This window comes from Gekko japonicus, unplaced genomic scaffold (assembly GCF_001447785.1).
Source record: "Gekko japonicus isolate JY-2015 unplaced genomic scaffold, Gekko_japonicus_V1.1 scaffold4974, whole genome shotgun sequence".
NCBI lineage: Eukaryota > Metazoa > Chordata > Lepidosauria > Squamata > Gekkonidae > Gekko > Gekko japonicus.
In genome coordinates this window covers 37013-54672 of record NW_015160367.1, presented here as the reverse complement: position 1 = coordinate 54672, position 17660 = coordinate 37013, and the positions used below count along the sequence as shown (strand labels likewise).

The 17660-nt window shown below is 41.5% G+C and overlaps 1 protein-coding gene across 1 annotated transcript; it reads right to left on the bottom strand.

Moving 5' to 3' along the window:
- Positions 1-584: 584 nt before the first annotated feature.
- LOC107115860 (vomeronasal type-2 receptor 26-like) lies at positions 585-15611 on the bottom strand. Its single transcript, XM_015417634.1, has 6 exons — positions 15400-15611; positions 12703-12994; positions 10335-11144; positions 6597-6824; positions 4818-4944; positions 585-1486 (listed from the first exon to the last, which is right to left on the bottom strand). The coding sequence occupies exons 1-6, from the start codon at positions 15609-15611 to the stop codon at positions 585-587; spliced, it is 2571 nt and encodes an 856-aa protein (XP_015273120.1).
- Between the last annotated feature and the right edge of the window lie 2049 nt (positions 15612-17660).

Genomic DNA, 17660 nt, shown 5'->3' with positions numbered 1-17660 from the left:
ATCCTGTCTTGAGCAGGGAGTGGGACTAGATTAGATGGCCTGCATGACCCCTTCCAATTCTGTGATTCTATGATTTTATGAAAATGAATTGTAATTATTCCTCTATCCAGGGTCCAGAGAAGGGTTTTTTAAAAAAGAAGTGGACTAATGTTTCAAAAGCATTTTGGGTCCTGAACCAGCCACAGGGGTATGATCTGTCCAGCTACAAAGCAGCATTTGCTGTGACTGCACCTGAGCCATCTCAGACAACACATTTAGTTTAGAGCTTAGGCAACATAAAATGTAATGATGGATACCATCCCTCATTACAGCCCAATACAATTTTAGGCACTAAATACATGTCAATATGTGAAATTGGGTGATACATTACAAGCCAAAAGACAATAGCAAAGCATGATAGAATTACCCAGTCCTATCCTCCACCTACTTCCTAATGCTGCTTTCCAATTCAATAGCCATAAAACCACAACTACGACAAAGATTTTTTTATGGGATAGCTGTTGAGAAGAAAACTCTCAGAAATATTTTAATGTGAGCAAACTTATCCTTGCATTATTGGAGAAGGCAAATAACAGTTATGTGCTTTAACTTTTCCCCCTTACTAATCCTTCCCTATTGTTTAACTCAGGCCTTAGCCAAATTATATAGCATTTAGGAGAAAAAATTAAACTAAGCAAACCACCACTGGAGGCTAAAATAGAGAAGATCTCCACAGCTACCATGGATTTCCCCTTCGTGCTGAGGTAAGTTGGGAAGAAGGATAACCACACACTACAAAACACCAACATGCTGAAGGTGATAAACTTGGCTTCATTGAAAGTATCAGGTAGCTTCCGGGCAAGGAAAGCCACAGTGAAGCTAACAATAGCCAGGAAACCCATATACCCCAATACACAGTAAAAGAGAGTCACAGACCCCTCATTACATTGCAGTATCACCTCTTCCCTGACTGTGTGCATGTCGACATCTGGGAATGGAGGAGAGGTTGCCAGCCACACAGCACAAATCCCTCCTTGCACAAAGGAGCAGGAAACAACAATGGAGTTGGCCAGCCTTTTCCCCAACCACCTTCTCATCCTGCTTCCTGGTCTGGTAGCCATGAAAGCCAGGACCACAGTGATGGTCTTTGCCAGGATACAAGAAATAGCCACTGAAAAGATGATGCCAAAGGCAGGTTGTCGTAGGAGGCAGGTCACTCTCTCAGGCTGACCAATGAATAGCAAAGCAGAAAGGAAGCAGAGCAAAAGGGAGAGGAGAAGAGTGTAGGAGAGACTCCGATTGTTGGCTTTGACAATTGGAGTGTTGTGGTGCTTTATAAATGTGCCCAACACCACAACTGTGATCAAAGAGAGAAAAAGAGCCAAAAAGGCTAAGCTGAGTCCCAAGGGTTCTTCATAAGACAAAAAGGTGATATACTTAGGAATACAGGAATTCTGGTTTTTGCTTGGAAATGTTTCCTCTGTGCATTTATAGCAGTCGTTCATGTCTGAAAATCAAAAAATTAGATTTTATTCAAAATCTGGTATAAAACATACCAACAAATTGGAACTTTCCCCTACATACATGCTAATCTTTTGAAACAAATACAACGGGACCATGGAGATACAGAGTACAATAACAAAAACAAAATGCACTGTGGAGAGCACAAATTGCTCAAGGTCAATTAACACTCAAGTGCTCCTTAAAGGCATAAGTCTCAAACACACTTAATGAAAGAATCATGCATAGAGATTAGAATGTAAATCTTTTCGTACGATCCACATATACTTATTACTTGTTAAACTGCTGAGGCTTTGAAACAAATACACAAATGGAGGTATGTACAAAGAAACCTTCCTAAAGCAAGACCAGTAAAAAGATTTACATTCTAATTCTTTCATTGTGTGTTGATTTCACCTTGAGCAATTTGTATTCTCCACACTTTAGTTGTTGTGTTGTTGGGGTTTTTGTTATTTTACTCAGTATCTCCGAGGTCCCATTGTATTTAGTGTTATCAACATTTGGGAACATGTCTGAGTGGTGTAAACAGTTTACTTTTTCAAATGAAGATAAGAATAGAATCATAGATGGCATGCCCTCTATGATGGAGGAATCACTTGAAGGTTCTGATCCTGATTGAAATCAGTTGTTAATGTTATACAAAAGGAAAACATGCATGCAGCTTCATGCTGTACCATTAACTGATTATGTTAAGAATTACTGAATCCCCAGCGGTTTATGTGTTCAAAAGGTTCTGGCAATGTTTCATGATACAGATGATTTTCGTAAAAAATGGGTTGCTATTGTAAATAAGTGTGCAGCTGATCTCAAGCTTCTTCTGATAGAAAACTCACAGGAAGAAGCAGCCGAAGTGTTAAAGAAACCTTACCAGCAGGCAGTGTTCCCTCTAAGCTGAGTTGGCATGAGCTAGCTCACAGTATTTTAGCCTCCGGCTCAAAGATTTTTGTCTTAGCTCAGGAAGGATGGCTCCAGAGCAAACTATTTTATCCTCTAGCCAAATTCCTTACTCACAGCTTGAATGCCAGTAGCTCACAAAGTAGAATTTTTGCTCACAAGACTCCACAGCTTAGAGGGAACATTGCCAGCAGGTGATTTTGATTTGAAATTGGAGGAACTTAGAAATCATTTACAGCGATCATCTGAATAAATTGGCATTTAAACCTTATAAAAAGCCCACTGACAGAAATACTTACCTGTATTTCAAATCGCATCATCCTATTCATTTTAGAAATAATCTACCATATGGGCAGTTCCTGTGCATTAAAAGAAATTCCACCAACCCTCATGATTATAATAATGAAACTAAAATTATGGAAACCCATTTTATAGAATGAGGATACCCTAGTGACATAGTAACTAAGGCTAAAAGAAGAGCAGCACATACTGACAGGAAGACACTGCTCCAGGATAAATGTACTCAAAAGGTTATGGGTGTGTCTTTTGCTCTTGATTTTTCACCAATGGCCAAACCGATTAGTCACATAATTCATAAACATTGGCATTTAGTGTCAGGAATTGCTGGATGTTTGGGGACTCCAAAAATTGGATATAGAAGGGGTAGAAACATTAAAGAAATAATCACAAGATCAGATTTTCAGAAGAACAAGGTGACCCCTGTGACATTAGGGTATCATAAATGTTTTCAAAATTGTGCAGCCTGTAAATGTTCTTTGGACATTTAGGCATATGGGCATCCACAGAAAGGATATATGATTCAACTTCCACATTATTCTAATTGCAGAACACACCGTTCTGTGTATCTTTTAGTATGTGAGTGTAAGATGCAATACATTGGTATCTCCGTGTAAATGATCAAAGTCAGAATTTTGGAACATCTTTCTTGAATCAGAAATGCCATTATGACAGCTCCCCTTGCTGAACATTTTGTTATGACCCACCATGACTCAGAGAAGTTTTTTTGTTTTGTTATTTACACATATACACCACAGAACTACAATTGTCAGGATATGCAGAAATTTCTATTACAAAAAGAAGCAAGGTACATCTTTGAATATAGAACTTTTCACCGTATGGTTTAAATAATGAACTTGACTTATTCTCTTATTTGTAGCCTTTAATTTCGTGTTAAATATACTCTGTGACTTTAAATGCATTCTGTAACTTTAAATAATTCAGGCATGATTAGCTTTAAGTATGCAACCTGAGTTTAAGCGTGTGAGAACCACTTTGCGGAAAGGAGTGCAACTGAGCCCATGTGGGAGTATGATAAGACATGCAAAATATGTAAACCGTGTGGGTAAGTCGGCTTCAGATTGTTAGTAACAAGGCTTGAAGTGTGTTTTGAATATCTGTATACAAGATGTTCTGCTTGTTGTGTTATTTGTATTCGTTCCAAAAGAATATATTGGCTCTGAAGAAGAATAATTGAAACTCTCTTGGCCGACAAGAGATATCATCCAGTTTTCTCAGCCTCCCTGCAGACCTGAAAGTTTGGAAACTAAGAAGCAGTTAAGAAGATAGTTGTTTTTAAGAACTGTATATCGCCCATTTACTGGTCATGCTTAAGTAAGGTTTCTTTATGTATACCCGCACTTGTGTATTTGTTTCAAAGTTTCAGCACTTTAACAGGTAATAAGTATATGTGGATCATACTAAAATACTTACATTCTAATATCTATGCATGATTCCTTCATTCATTGTGTTTGAGAATTATGCCTTTAAGGAGTGCTTGAGTGTTAATTGACCTTGAGCAATTTGTGCCCTCCACGGTGTATTTAATCTTTTGATACGTGGCAGGGAGGTGATGATGAGAACTGAAATTCTGTATGCTACACAGCATTCTCCAAAGCACTAAGTTCTAAAAACATTAGAGCTTTGTTGATCTAGAGGTGCCACAATGATGCCTGTAGCTATCACTAAATATTGCTTGAATGAATGTTGTCAGCCATGGTTATTAAAGCCAGAGGTAATTTCGGGGGGGATCGTGGGGGATCGCAGTTCCCCCGGGTGAGGTACAGGGGGCGGGGCACATGACGAAGCCCCGCCCCCTGCTTCCAGCCACCCCGCTTCCGGCCCTCATTCAGCCAGGAGGAGGCAGGAGAAGAGGGAGGGTAAGATGCCTTTATTTCTCATCAGAACTTTCCGCCATTATTCCTTCAGGACAGGGAATCTGTTACACATACACATCAGATTATATCCTGATGATTAGCTGCTTCCTCTCTGCCCCTAACTCCCCACCCTTTGAATCAATGTTCAAAATGAGAATCTATGTAATCATCATATGCTTATGGTTTTAATTAAAAGCACATTCCTATAGTCTGCAGCCAAATGGACTGATCACTGTGTATGTTTCTTACCCTCCTGGTCCGAAATCTTTCCTTTTGGACATGGGATGCAGTCATAGCAGCAAAAATGCTCTCCCTCCTTCACTTTCTTGCTGTATCCTTGATGGCAGCTGTCAGTACACACAGAAATTGGCTGTGCCTAATCAGGAAAATGACAGACGAGAAAGATTATATTCGGAATGATTATCTGAAATTGTCTTACAGAATGTGGGGAAAAAACACACATTTTGAGTTATGTTTAAAGTGCATTCACTATCCACAGCAAAGCTTTTTTGTTATTTGTAGTATTAGAATGTCACCACCCCCCAGGGGGTGTGGCCTTATGACACACTTCCGGTGATGTCAGGGTGTGTGGCATATGCTAATGAGTTATGCTAATGAGTTCCCCTAGCTCTTTTTCTACGAAACGACCCCTGATTAAAGCACACATGCTTTTCATCAGTTTTATCTGGAGACTCTAAGCAGCCTTCAATGAAGACTCATTTAACTTCACAGTAGTGGTTAAGTGTCAATTTCAAGGCACAATTCAAATATTGGAATTGCAGTGAACAACTCAGCTCCAACACAGAGAGATAAGGACACCACAACTTTCCATCATTATTCCTTCAGGACAGGGAATCCATTCATACACATAAACATCAGAGTATATCCTGATGATCAGCTGCTTCTTCTCACATATAACTCCCCATCATTTCAATCAATGTTCAAAATGAGAATCTACGTAATCATCATATGCTTATGGTTTTAAAAGCACATTCCTATGGACTGCAGCCAAATGGACTGATCACTGAGTACGTTTCTTACCCTCCTGGTCTGAAATCTTTCCTTTTGGACATGGGATGCAGTCATAGCAGCAAAAATGCTCTCCCTCCTTCACTTTCTTGCTGTATCCTTGATGGCAGCTGTCAGTACACACAGAAATTGGCTGTGCCTAATCAGGAAAATGACAGACGAGAAAGATTATATTCGGAATGATTATCTGAAATTGTCTTACAGAATGTGGGGAAAAAACACACATTTTGAGTTATGTTTAAAGTGCATTCACTATCCACAGCAAAGCTTTTTTGTTATTTGTAGTATTAGAATGTCACCACCCCCACTGGGGGAAAAAACCTCTGTTTGTGGAGACAGAAGACAGTGTGTGTCACAACATCCCAAGCCCAGAGGCATAGCTTCACATGGCCAAAATGTTTCTTTGGAGCTGATCCTCCTTTTCCGTACTCAGTTACTTACACCAGTTTCATTAATTTATAAAGGCATTTTTCTTATTTTATATTTCAAACAATGAGAGCTATGTTTTGAAGCCTAGATGTTAGAAATCCAGCAATGACATGAAGAAAAACATTCCATTATACAACCTTTTTGTTATTTGGGTTTATTTGTTTGTTTGTTTTCCCTCAGCACATATCTGACTGTGGTGAGGTAAGCATTCTCCACTGAGGCAACAACTTTGAAGGAAAACATCCACAACGTTTTTGTTATGGGCGGGAGTTACCCTCAGCCATTATCTGTCAGTGCTGAGGTAAACATTCTTCCCTGTGGCCTGTTCCCACCAGAGTAATAATTTCTATAGTGCTCCATTTCAGTGCTTCCCTGGTTCAGACCCCTTTGCAAAAACTAATTGGATTTTTAACTTATTCTGTTATATCAGCCTTGAGGAAGAAGCACATCAGTAGCAAAACCAGTTCATTGAAAGCATACTAGTGTCCAGTGAAAGCCTTTTGCCCCCAGGTCTGAGACTCAATGCTCATCTACAGTTTAAAGATGTCTCAAACTTCAGCGGATCCTTACCTGGTTAAACCAGCTTGGCCATGTTATAGCTTCATCCTTGATGATGAAGGCTTGTTCTGGAGCAGCCTGAGCATCTATCGTCCCAACCTTCACTCTGTGAAAGGATTGGTTTGAGGAGAAAACCCAATTCACAATGTCATATCCGGCTACCAACTCCCCATTCTCATTCAATGAAATTTTGTTCCCAGCACTGTTGTTAAATGCAACCCCTCTGAGGAAGTCATGGAGCTAGAAGGAAAAGTCATGGTGTTAGAAGCTGCCCTGAGCCCATTTGGGGGGGTAGGGCAGGCTATTAAATAAATAAATAAATCTCTCAATCTATATAATTGAGTAGTAAAGTGGCATTTTCTAGCTCTCCCATTGGCTGTGCAATGCGCTCCATCAGCCATTGGCCCATCAGCCACCACTTGAGAGTACTCGCATGCCATTGACCGGGTGCTGGGTCTCCTCCTCTTCCCCTTCCACTCCCACCTCAGCCACTGTTCCCTGTCAGAATTACTGGTATATGGCTGTCTCTCCCAATGAAGACACTCCTCCTACTTGGCTCTTCTGTGAGACTCACTTTTCCCTCAGTGGCTGCTGATAGGAAACTATTTCCAGACCTTTGTGAGAAACTCGTTGGGGCCTGTCTTGACTATGGTTGCCAACTCCAGGTTGGGAAATTCCTGGATATACTGTGTCTAAGGAAACCAGAGTTTGGGGAGGGGAGAGGCCTCAGCTGAACAGAATGTCATAGAGCCCACCATCCAAAGCAGTTATTTTCTCAGGGGGGGGGCGATCTGTTGTTTGATGTTCAGTTGTGATAGTGCCAGTTTGGTGTAGTGGTTAAGTGCATGAACTCTAATCTGGGAGAACCAGGTTTGATTTCCCACTCCTCCACTTGCACCTGGCTGGATGACCTTGGGCAAGTCGTAGTTCTGATAAAGAGCTGTCCTTGAAAAAGAGCAGTTTCTGTCAAGAGCTCTCTCAGCCCCACCTACCTCACAGGGTGTCTGTTGTGGGGAGGGGAATGGAAAGGAGTTTGTAAGCCGCTCTGAGACACCTTTGGGTAGTGAAGGGTGGAGTATAAATCCAATCTCTTCTCTTCTTCATTTTCAGGCTCCACCTGGAGGTTAGCTACTATAGGTGTAGCAGTTAGTGCTTCAGAGCAGGGTCTGCCTGGAAGAAATCAGTTCCTCTATGCCAGTATACCCTGCTGAGTCCTTCCCCTCCCCAAATGCTGCCCTCCACAGGATCCACCCTCCAACTCTCCAGATATTTTCCTACTCAGAACTGGCAACCCTACTTTCCCCTCAGTGCCTGTTGCTAGGCAACCAAGCTTGGTTCTGTCTTTGACCTTTGGGAGAAAACTCATTGGGGCCAATCCTGATTAGGGTTGCCAGCTCCAGGTAGGGAGATTCCTGGAAATTCTATGGTAGAGTCTATGACACCTGGTGATCTTCAGGCTCCACCTGGAGGTTGACTACCCTAGGCGTAGCAGTCAGCGCTTCAGAGCATGGTCTGCAAGACCCAGGTTCTTTCTGTGGAAGCTAAATGGGTGATTTTGGACCTGTCACAGACTTTCAGCCTAAGCTACCTCACAGGGTTGTTTTGCAAGTCAAAAGGGGGAGACGAGAATGCTGTAAGCTGCTTTAGTCCCCATAGAAGAGAAGAACTGTACTTTTCCTCTTGGGGAACCATTTTTGCCAATCTCCAAGTGAGGGCTGGAGATCACTCATAATTACAACTGCTCTCCAGATGGCAGAGATTAGTTCCCCTGGAAAAAATGGTGGACTTTGTGTCCTTATACCCTGCTGAGATGGCTCTCCTATGACAGCTAATGTGACATAGCAGTCATGGCTTCAGAGCATGATAGAGGCTGCAGGTGTGTGTGGGGGGAGACAGAAAGCTAAAGAGTGAGGGGCACATAATGGCAAGTTGATGTTTGGCTGGGACTTCAGGTTGGAAAATTCCTGGAGACTTGAGGGGTGGAGCCTGGAGACGGTAGGGTTTGAGGAGGGGTGGGACCTCAGACAGGTACAATGCCATAGACTCCACCCTCCAAACCCGCCATTTCCTCCTGGGGAACCATTGTTGCCATTCTACAGGTTAGGGGTGGAGATCACTCAAAATTAAAACTCCTCTTCAGGTAGCAGAGATCAGTTCTTCTGGAGACAATGGTGGAGTCTGTGTCATTGTACCCTGCTGAGGTCGCCACAACAAATTGACGCTGAGTGCCCAAGGCTGAGGCACTCTCCCAAAGCCTCTTTCTAGATCTCGTTGTATTTATTTCCACAATGGGCCTTATTCCTAGTAAATAAATAAACAAATAGGAAAAAGGAGGGGGAAGGAAAAGGCAGGAAGGGAGCCCCAGTGGGTTGGATCCTTTGTAGCCTGCTCCTGAAATGAAGAAGAGGCCCAAACATTGGGTTAAGTTCAGTTTTATTTGATTACAGTTGACTTGTGTACTTATTAACTTTCCCCCTGCCTTGGTGTGGACTGCACTACATTTTAGATGGCAAAAGCCCCGCTGGTGTTACCCGCTGGTGTTACAGGCAAGCCTATGACTTGAAGCTTCAAAGTGTATTGCTGCCACCTTGTGCTATGCCGAAAAGAGCCACTATTTTCCCACCATCCTCCCCAACCCAGCCACAAACAAGTTCAGAAGACATTCAGGGTGTTTGCTATTCCAACATACTAATCTCAGGACTAACTCGCTAGACTCATCTCATTGAATTTGCTGGTAAACTCCTTCAAGGTGAAAATTGCAGCATCCCTAGCTACTGGTGCTATGTGCAGGATTTTTTCTTGGGTTCAGATTAGAGTCCTTTTGTTCATTGGTAATATTTTTCAGATTCTTTGAGATTGTGATTCACCTCACATATTCACCTCAGATAAGTGAGTGAAGAATAATCCAGCCTGTAACATTTTTGCCACTACCAAAAAAGTTTCCATTGAGCTTCATTTTGGGGAACAATATGAAGATGGTGCATTACACATGTGACACTGTAAACATCATGCTACATTTATGACTGCACACAAATTTTAGAATGGAGCCAACAGCAGCTCCATGGGGAAGATGAAGAAGACAAAAAAACACTTCAGGGGGAAGCTGAAGCCACTTCTCCCTGTGTGTGATGGTCGCAAACAGAAAAGAGCCAGTGAGCATTTGGGACCACAAACCTGCTATTGTGCATGATCTGCAAAGTCCCACATACTTCACTAACAAACACAAGGGCTTTTTACTATGTAGATGGAGCCTTAATGTATGGAAGCCAATGGGCTTAGAAGAGTTGAACTCCGCTTTGGACGGCAGCCTCTCAGAACCAGTTAATCTTGAGGATATTTGCTGGTAAAATAAGTGATGCTTCCATGTGATACCATAATCTGGATAGCTTTAACAGCTGTAGAAAGAATAAGACTAGTTTCTATAAACAGGAGAGGACATTATTAGTGTAGTCCTAAGCAGAATTGCACCCTCCTAGATCTATTAAACTCAATGACATAGAAGGGTAAAACTCTTCTTAGGACTGTACTGTGTATGAATTAAAAGTACAGTATTACAAAATGTGAACACTTCAAGTTCAGAGGCCTCAGAGAAAAACAGTGACTGCTCACTGAAATATGAACGAAGGGAAGATAAGGGAAGATGAGAATGGGAGCCCAGGAAGAATGTGACCAGACTGTTTACTACACAGATTGTGGCCTCTTGTGACACCTGCTGAAATGCTTTCCCATCTTTGCTTCTTCAAGCCTTACCTGCCATGGCTCCAGCCCTCTTCTGTTCATCACTGTTTTGTGCTTGCTGTGCAATGAATGCATGGCATGTATAGCATGGGCCATGACATAGACAGCAGTGTAGATGCTGTAGCTGTGGCTAGTCATGCTCATTTCAAAAACAGACCCGGGGAGGCTTTCCAGCTTTTCTGTGCAGACACTATGAACCTGGAATGGGCAGCGGAAAGCATGGTGCCAGAAGTCCCGGATAAAACCATCTCCTTTCGTGTTGGAAGGGTTTCTGTTCTCAATAAACTTCTGAAACTTTGGAAGATGGTTAGAGTGAGCCGTGAAGGACAGAAAACCATGGAGTATGTCTGCATCCCCAGGCATTTGATAGAGCATTGAAACAAGTTCCATCTGGGCTGACAGAATTCCCACATTACCTTTGGTGTCCTGGTGTCCCTCGGACAGTCGTCGCAACCATATCAAATCATTGACAGTATAAGATTGTCCAAACACCACAAATACTTTGGCTTTGCTCTCCATAATTTTATCATACATTTTTTCTCCCTGGTACATCATGTCTGAAATCCCAGCAACAAAATTTGACCTGGGACTTCTTTCTACCAGGGCAATACAAATACCGTGCGGGGAAAACATTGAAGACAAAGTTTGCACAACCCTTTCTCCATTGTCGTCATCCATAACAATGATCCCAACCCAAGTCCACTTGAAATGCAGCAGCAAAGCCCTGATCCCAACATATTGAAGAGCTTCATTCGGGGCTATCTGGTAAATGGAATAGCCTGGAGAGATGTCCTTTATCACTGGAGCAGAGCCGTAGGTGAGCTAAAGATAGATACCAGGTGGGAAGACAGAAGAACATTTCTTTATTTCTTTCCAATTCTCCAAGCACTCTGCACACATATCTGCACTCATTACAAACATTCTTTCAGGTAGCATTCCTGTGCCACACATAAAGGGCTGAGACTGAGAGAATAGTAACTTGCCTAGGTCCACCTAATGGGCAGGACTCAAGCAGATTTTCTGCTGTCTACCTTTTTAGATGCCATGTAATTTATTTGCCTTTTATCATAAATAAGGTTTACATATTGTAATATCAGACAATGCCTCCCATTCTGCCTACCTGCAGCATGCTTTGGTTGCATGTGTTTGCTTGTTTGTCTCTTAATACTGGGTTTCTTTTGGTCTTTATAAAGGAGAGTTTTAAATGCTTTAAACTTCAAATGTTTTATTGTACTGATTCAATATTGTTATTTATTATTTGATTGAATTACTTTAAGACTGTATTATGTTTATTGCTGTGAGCCGCCCTGAGCATGCTTGCAGTAAGGGTGGGATATAAATTGAAATAATAAATAAATAGTTATCCAAAAATCTGCTGGATACTCTAAGAACCTAGCAATGTTTTTCTATGTATCGGTAGTTCAAAGGGTAGAAGCTATTGTGGTTTTTAAGTTTGGGTCACTGGGTAGGTACAGGAAGGACAGCCTACCTAGGAGTGGTGGAACAGTTATTGTAGAGCACTTTTCACACCTGTAGAGAATTGTCCTCCATCATGACATCTCTCAAAATGTTTATGATTCAACCTTTACTCCAGACTCAAGATGTCAGAGACAAGACTGTGTGTGTGTGTTCATAGAAATGTGTGTAGTGCCACATATTTCTTATCAGCTAGTGTTCCATCCAGCTTTATGTTTTCAGGTAATATTTACACAAAACCTATAGTTGCAGGAAACATTCTTGAAATACACTGTCAACCAGCATTCCCTTTTCCATATAAAATTTTGGTTACTCTTTCATACAAGGTTACTCTTTTCATACAGCAAAAATACTTTTAGAGGTTTCATTGTGTGTCTTATGGATCCTTTATTACCATCCAAAACACAATGGGTGTAAAGGAAGATTGCCAAAGGTCTTCATAGATATATGTGCCCTTCAGAGTGTACCCAGGTATTTCCAGAACTACAGCAGTAAGCTATCTGGGAAGTTCACCCCCAAGACCTTATAATTTCCTAAATACGTTACTGAGATTGATAGGTCTTTGTTTTTGCTTCAGTGAAATCTAGGGTGGCCAGCTCTGTGCTGGGAGATTCCTGAACCTTTGGATACAGTTACAATATGGTGATGAATGTTTATCTGAAGTTCCCCTAATATAGAGCTATTCTTGCTTTACATATCCTTATCATGAATTACATCTGGATACCCTACCATTCTTCAATTCTCAGTTACAAATGCAACAATAAGACAGGGTGTGTATTTTTCATACAAAAAGTAATGCCTATCTGATTTTTTATTTTTTTGAACTCCACAATCAGTTCTGGGAGAAGGAAACAATTTGTCAATGAGATGTTAAATTCCCATACTCCAGACAAGCACGTCTTACCTGTGGAATCTTGTAGGTGCCCAGGATAGTTGCAACATGAAGTGAGATGTCACTGTCCAGCCCTCCAAGGATGGCTACCAGATTATTTTGGATGCCACATCTATAGTTGGGGACAAATCGGTTTTGTGACGATATAAGTCGCATTGTGACATCGTAGGTCCATCTTGCATTGAAATAGCTGTCATAGATGTGGAAACCCAAGGAGACATTGGGTAAGATCCGAGGGTTTTCATTGATCTCCTTTACTGCAAAGGCCAATGCCAGGATGTGCTGGTAATTCTTAGGAACGACTCTGGAAGGAGAGTTGCATGGTATATCAGAAGGACGCTACACACATTTGAAATTCAACACACCCTATTCTGCATCTCCTTTGTTTTTTTATTATTTATTAGAGGAATACCTGCTCGCCAGCCCTGTTACTCACTGCACTCATTATAATGAACAATAATTTCAATACTAAATAAACAGTCCTGCCTCCTATAGGAAGAATTGCAGCAATAAAGGATGAAGCAACAGCTAGAATGATCATCCTTTTCTGCAAATTGTAGCCAAGGTTAGATTTATGACCTACCCTGTCTTTCTCTCCCAGTGGGTTCCCAGAAGCACTCACATCATTCTCCTGTATGTCATTGTCTCTTCACTACAACAACCCTGTGAGGAACTTTTGGCTGTGGAATTGTATCTGGCTGGAGGTCAGCCAGCAAGCCAGTTTGGTGTAGTAGTTAAGTTCACGGACTGTAATCTGGGAGAACTGGGTTTGATTCCCCACTCCTCCACTTGCACCTGCTGAATGACCACGGGCAAGTCATAGGTCTGTCAGAGCTGTTCTCTAAGAGCTCTCTCAGCCCCACCTATCTCAGAGAATATCTATTGTGGGGAGGGGAAGAGAAAGAAGTTTGTAAGATGCTCTAAGTCTCCGAATGAATGGCAAAGTATAAATCCATTATTATTATTATTATTATTATTATTATTATTATTATTATTATTATTATTATTATTATTATTATTATTATTATTATTATTATTATAGCTTTTGTGGCAGACTGGGGATTTGAACTTTGATCTCTTATTTATTTATTACTAGGAAGAACACCCGCTGTACCCTGCCTTTCTCCCCCGGTGGGTACCCAAAGCAGCTGGCATCATTCTCATGTATTCCATTGTCTCCTCACTACAAAACCTGTGAGGAACTTGAGGCTGAGAAAGTATATTTGACTGGAGGTCAACTAGAAAGCTTCTGTAGCAGACTGGAGATTGGAACTTGGGTCTTTTAGATCCTAGTCAGTCAGCGCTGCAGACGGGCCAGAATGGTCCAGTTAATTTCGGTTTTGGCACTACGACACCCACAATCATTCTGAAGTGGGTGGCTAACTTTGAATTATCCAGATTTATTTTCTGATGAGTGGTGCCTGCCACATACAGACAACCTTAGCTTCCGTTGCAAGTGGCACAGGGGGGTTTGGAGGTAACATGGGCCAGGATATTCTGATTCATTTCTTTTTTAGCATTGCAACTGCTACAATCATCCTGAAGCCAGCAGTCAATTTAGAGGCTCCTAGACATATTATCTGAGGAGTTATGCCTTGCACGGATGGACAGACAGACAGCCAGAGAGTTGGACGTATGAATCCTTTTAAAATTATAGATTAAAGTATCTATATAACTACATTCTTGTCATTCATCTTCTAAGAAAGTGTAGAACAATCTACAGTATGAGTGTTTATCTGACACTTGATATTCCACTCACTTTGATTACACCAACTATATTTATTTACTTCCATTTCTGTTTAATTTCTATGTAACTTTTTTTTAAAAAAAATATGAAACAGTATCAGTTACTACCCTGGTTGATGTGGTTTGGTACTTTATGAGTACACTCAGACAGTATTCAGTACCACTGACCCTGGCCTGGTTTCCTGGGAAGGTCATTGTTTGGTGGCTGGGGAAGATTTTTACCTTGAGTTCCTAGTTATGGTTCTTTTGAACTAACACATTAATTTTATCATTTCTAAATATGACATTAAAATTTTATATGCTGAAGAAGGATGCTTGAACACCCTCAGTGTGGCTCATGTTGTATTCCCCATCTGCAAAACAGGGAGCCCATTTTCAACAGACTATTCATTGACCCTTTCATTGTTATTTAGCAGGTTGCTTCAAGCCAATGGGAATGGGTATGGGTAAGTTGTAAAGCATACATATTTTGCATGTCCCTATCATGGCCAATTAAAAGATTAAAGGTAACTAGTCATAGGAAAGCCCTTTTTCTGACAGAGACAACAGTACCAGATAGAGAAGATAGGTGGACCAATAGTCTGACTCAATATATGTTTTCATGGGGTAGCAGGAAGCAGTACAGAGGGAACTAGTGATCTTTTAAGTTTCTCTACAGTCTGGCTAACAGTGGTGAAACTAGTCATAGGAAAGTCCTTTTTCTGACAGAGACAACAGTACCAGATAGAGAAGATAGGTGGACCAATAGTCTGACTCAATATATGTTTTCATGGGGTAGCAGGAAGCAGTACAGAGGGAACTAGTGATCTTTTAAGTTTCTCTACAGTCTGGCTGACAGTGGTGAAATATGGGGCCAACAAGTATGGCCACATTATGCAAAAAATACTAGACAATCACTCCTAGGATGGATTACCCTGGTGGCCATAAAGAAATGGGAAATCAACTTTAAAAATAACTGCTTACACAAGGTCTTCAAACGATGCCTGTTGGAAATAGTTTTCAAATTCTATTTCATTAATATTGAAGCTCAGGGAAGCAACACCACCAACAAAGAGGTCTCCTGACTGATGATACTGTTGAAGTGGAGGGTGTGGCTCTGTGATCCTGCACTGAACATGAGCCTTGGTTACCTTGTGAGAAAGGAGGAACAGCTTCAACAACACAATGGCCACCATCCTGAGCTCAAATGTCCTTTCTAGAAACACATTCTACTTTTACTTCCAACAGCACAGTCCTCAGAGTATCTGTGATTACAGCACCCTCAGATGAATGAACATTCACGCTGGTACCGAAATCATGCAGTCCCTGATCTGTTTCTAGTGCCTAGTCCCCATTCAAAAAGCTATGGGGCAGATTTATATCAATTTTAATGGCTGGTGTTATTAATTTTACTTGTGGACTCTGGAATTCCATGGAGACTTTGCCAAGCTGATGATAGTCTTTCTGGTAATTGAAAGGAAGGTAATGATGATTGCAAAACTGAGGATTCCCCATTGAACTAAGAAAAACATGTTTTCTTCTCCTGGCAAGGAAGCAATTAAAAAAGGCCATCACAAATAGAAGACCATGGCCTGAAGTCAGAGAGAAAAGTAATATTTTTGTTCATGGGCTGGCTTGTTGGAGTATAGGATATGAACAAATGTTTCTGTATTTTGAAAAAATGAACCTGATTTGTATCTTGATGTATGGCAGTGAAAATTAAAAGGCAGGATTTAGAACGAACTGTTTCATTCTTTTCTTCTCCATAGCCCCTATCTACTTTCTCTATAATCTCTATCCTCCTCAACATCCACTCCTCTTTTCTTTTCTTTTGTATTTTCTTTTGTATTGTGATCTAGTCTGCCCAGAAACATGCCACAGATTCCCCAGTGTGCTGAACTTGTTTAAGTAAACTAAAGTTAGACCCAGCATTGTGAGTTGACTTCATCACTTCATCCCTTTACTCTATGTATCTCTTTGTAAATGCTTATCCCATTCAAATCATTTACACATAGAATTTACACTTGAAAGAGAATGGAATTCACACTCACCTCCTATCTCTTCTCTCCCCCCAACGTGTAATCTTTCCTTTAAATACAGTTTGATTGCCCTTCCCATTTTTGAGGGAGTGAGGTGTGACTCACAAAGGTCATAAAGGTGCCACTGGAGTTTGGTTTTAATTCTTCACTGGCCTTCATCTTCTCAACAGTTCAAAGAGTGATATACTTGTCATAAAGTGAGTAATAGGTCCCGTTCACATGCGGCAATTTGGGCCAGTTTGGAGGCGGATCAAAGCAGCGTGATCACACCACCACATCTGGGAAGCGTTCTGCTTCCGCCTCCAAACTGGCCCAAACCCGGGAAGAACCGCCGCAAAATGAACCACCTACCTCGGTGGTTCGAGTGGACGCGGCGCTTCTTTCCGGGCGTCTGATCGCCGGCGCTCCCTTGCGCCGGCTCAACCCCGGGCCGGAGCCGAACTGCGCATGCTCCGACATGCGCAGATCGGCCGGCTCCCGGTTAGAGCCGTCTTTTCTCTCCGGCGTTTGATCGCGCCGGGGAGAAAAGGCGGCTCGGCCGGGGGATCCGTGGGATCCCGCCGAGCCGTATCAACGTTGGCGCAGCTTTTAAAAGCCGCGCCTTTTCCCCTGCGTGTGGCAGGGGCCGTAGTCCTGTAAGCAACAGTGTCTCCTGTAAAGTTAGCGGTCTTGGTTTTTACTCGGGTGATACAAAGAAGTGGTTTGGTGCCTTATATAGCTGGTGTGAAGGTACAAGTTCTTGAGATCACAAAATGAGACATCTGCTTTATCTCCCCCTCCCCTTTTCTGTAACATCCAACTTATGAAAAAAATCAAAAGCTTGTAGACTGCTTTCTATCATTGTGGCTGGAGCTAATAAAAGTTATTGCGTGACTTTTGTTTGGAGGTTTTAATTTGGACCAGTGTAGCTACCTACAGCTACTTTTCTTTCTTATATGGTTGCCTTAGAGCAATGGGTACATTTCTTACTATATACTGTACTGATACAGCTTTTTCTTTTCACTTAATCTTTTGCTTGAACTTTCTGGTCAAGTTCAGCTCATCATTGAAGAAATTTGGAAAACAATTTTTGAATCCAGTGGCATGTTTAAGACCAACATTTGGAAAGATATTAATGAGGTCCATTTGTGAACTTTTCATAGTTTGCATAACAGGCCCTCTCCTAACAGTCCTAGAATAATTTTTAGAACTATTTGTTGACTTCAT